The sequence below is a fragment of the Palaemon carinicauda genome, chromosome 40, assembly GCF_036898095.1.
Source record: "Palaemon carinicauda isolate YSFRI2023 chromosome 40, ASM3689809v2, whole genome shotgun sequence".
Taxonomy (NCBI): Eukaryota; Metazoa; Arthropoda; class Malacostraca; order Decapoda; family Palaemonidae; genus Palaemon; species Palaemon carinicauda.
The window spans coordinates 37,271,815-37,273,926 of NC_090764.1; the positions used below are offsets into that span (position 1 = coordinate 37,271,815).

Consider the following 2,112-nt stretch of genomic DNA (forward strand, 5'->3'; position numbering starts at 1 on the left):
GGTAGATGGAGATGGTTTGGGCATGCTCTTCGCACTCCCCAAGAGAGATTAGTTCACCAAACGTTTAACTGGGCTCCACTAGGTACTAGAAGAATTGGAAGACCCAGACCTACATGGCTTAGGACTATAAAACGCGAAGTAGGAGATGATGAATGGAAAAGTATTGAATTAAAAGCTCAAGACAGAGACGACTGGCGAAATCTAACCGAGGCCCTTTTCGTCAAATGATGATATATATATATATATATATATATATATATATATATATATATATATATATATATATATATGTGTGTGTGTGTGTGTGTGTGTGTGTGTGTCTGTGCTTAAATATACTTAATTCCAAACAATAAATATAAGACAAACATTAACATCTAAATCACATATAAACATCCATACACACATATATAAAAATCCTATTTACCTGAGGACGGCTGCCCCGGTCAAGTACCAGGTCATCCCTCGTCCTATGGGAGTTATAATTTCGGCTGGACAGCAGCAATCCTTATCCTGAATTCCTTTCCAGTGGGTGTGCAGGTGCGCGAATGGAATGTATGGCTCACCCTGACCGCCCAGTCACTTTCAACTTACGCCCTTTCCAGTCCAAGCCCATGCTCCCTGCAAAGAAGAAGGATGGATTTATGAAATATGTTGGTATTTATTCACTTGTAATTCATTTAAGTTTATTTATAACTGGTTATTCTGGTTTGGAAATGTGTCAGGCTCTCGAGAGATGTGGTTTTAAAACGAAGGCAGTCGTGTAGAATATAAATTAGGTGTAACAAACCGTTGACTTTATTCAGTCTAAGAGTTTCTGTGACCTGATTGGTAACGTCTCTGCCTGGTGTTTGCCAGTCGGGGGTTCGAGTCCCACTCAGACTCGATAATGCCATTAGTGTCTGCAACCTTACCATCCTTGTGAGCTAAGGTTGGGGGATTTGAGGAGCCTATAGGTCTATCTGCTGAGTCATCAGCAGCCACTGCCTAGCCCTCTAGGGCACTGTCCTAATTGCTAGGGCAATGTCACTGCCCCTTGCCTCTGCCATTCATGAGCAACCTTTAACCTTTAAATGTAGTATGCTTGCATTAGAGGCGTTAATATTTTAACGCTTATTGGTTGCTTCCTTGTTAGTATGAATGAATGATTTGAAGTTCTCTGGCATCCTGATTACCTAGCCTTATGCTAAGCACGGGCTTTGCGTTGGCAACCCGTAGTTATTGGTAAATTGATGTACGTGTATGTATGTATGTATGTATGTATATATATATATATATATATATATATATATATATATATATATATATATATATATATATATATATATATATATATATATATATATGTGTGTGTGTGTGTGTGTGTGTGTGTGTGTGTTTGCGTTATGTAGACATGTGTATACACATATACATGCATACAAATTTATTTACGTACACACTCATTCATACAAATATACACGTGTATATATAAATATATGTACACACATATGTATAAATACAGACAAAGCACTCCTCAGCATTCTATAAGTTTTATTCCAGCTGTAACACAAATTCCTATCAACTCTACAAATGATAATTAAAATAAGTGTAAAAAAAAGCGAAAAGAAGATATTTGGTAAAATCCCAATAATAGAGGAGTAACAAACTATCTGATAAAAATACTCTTAAAGGAGAAGATAGTTCTAAGAAAAGCATTACATAACTATTAAGTCGCTATAAGCACCCGATCTGTATCAGCATAGCTTTCCCTACGTCACGCAATCGTCTATTCGTTATTATATCGTAATTACACATAGATACACGTATATGGCAGTATTTTTCATTTACTATGAAGGTTTTTACTGGGTTTGCATATATATATATATATATATATATATATATATATATATATATATATATATATATATATATATAGATAGATAGATAGATAGATAGATAGATATGAAGTGAGACTAAATTAATATTCAGTACCATATATTTCGTGCTAGTTACCGTGTTTCAATACATGCAATTTATTTATTTTGAGTGCACAAACACATGCAAATATACTCATACACACACACACGTAAACACACAAATACGCACGCATATATATACATATATATAAATATATAA

At 34.8% G+C, this 2,112-nt stretch overlaps 1 protein-coding gene across 1 annotated transcript in view; it reads right to left on the reverse strand.

Moving 5' to 3' along the window:
• LOC137631891 (glycine receptor subunit alpha-4-like) overlaps positions 1-615 on the reverse strand; it is an 83,779-nt gene extending 83,164 nt beyond the window's left edge. The window contains exon 1 of the mRNA XM_068363896.1: positions 425-615. Coding sequence (XP_068219997.1) covers positions 425-459 — 35 coding nt within the window. The 5' untranslated portion in view covers positions 460-615. The remainder of the gene's footprint in view (positions 1-424) is intronic.
• Positions 616-2,112: the final 1,497 nt, after the last annotated feature.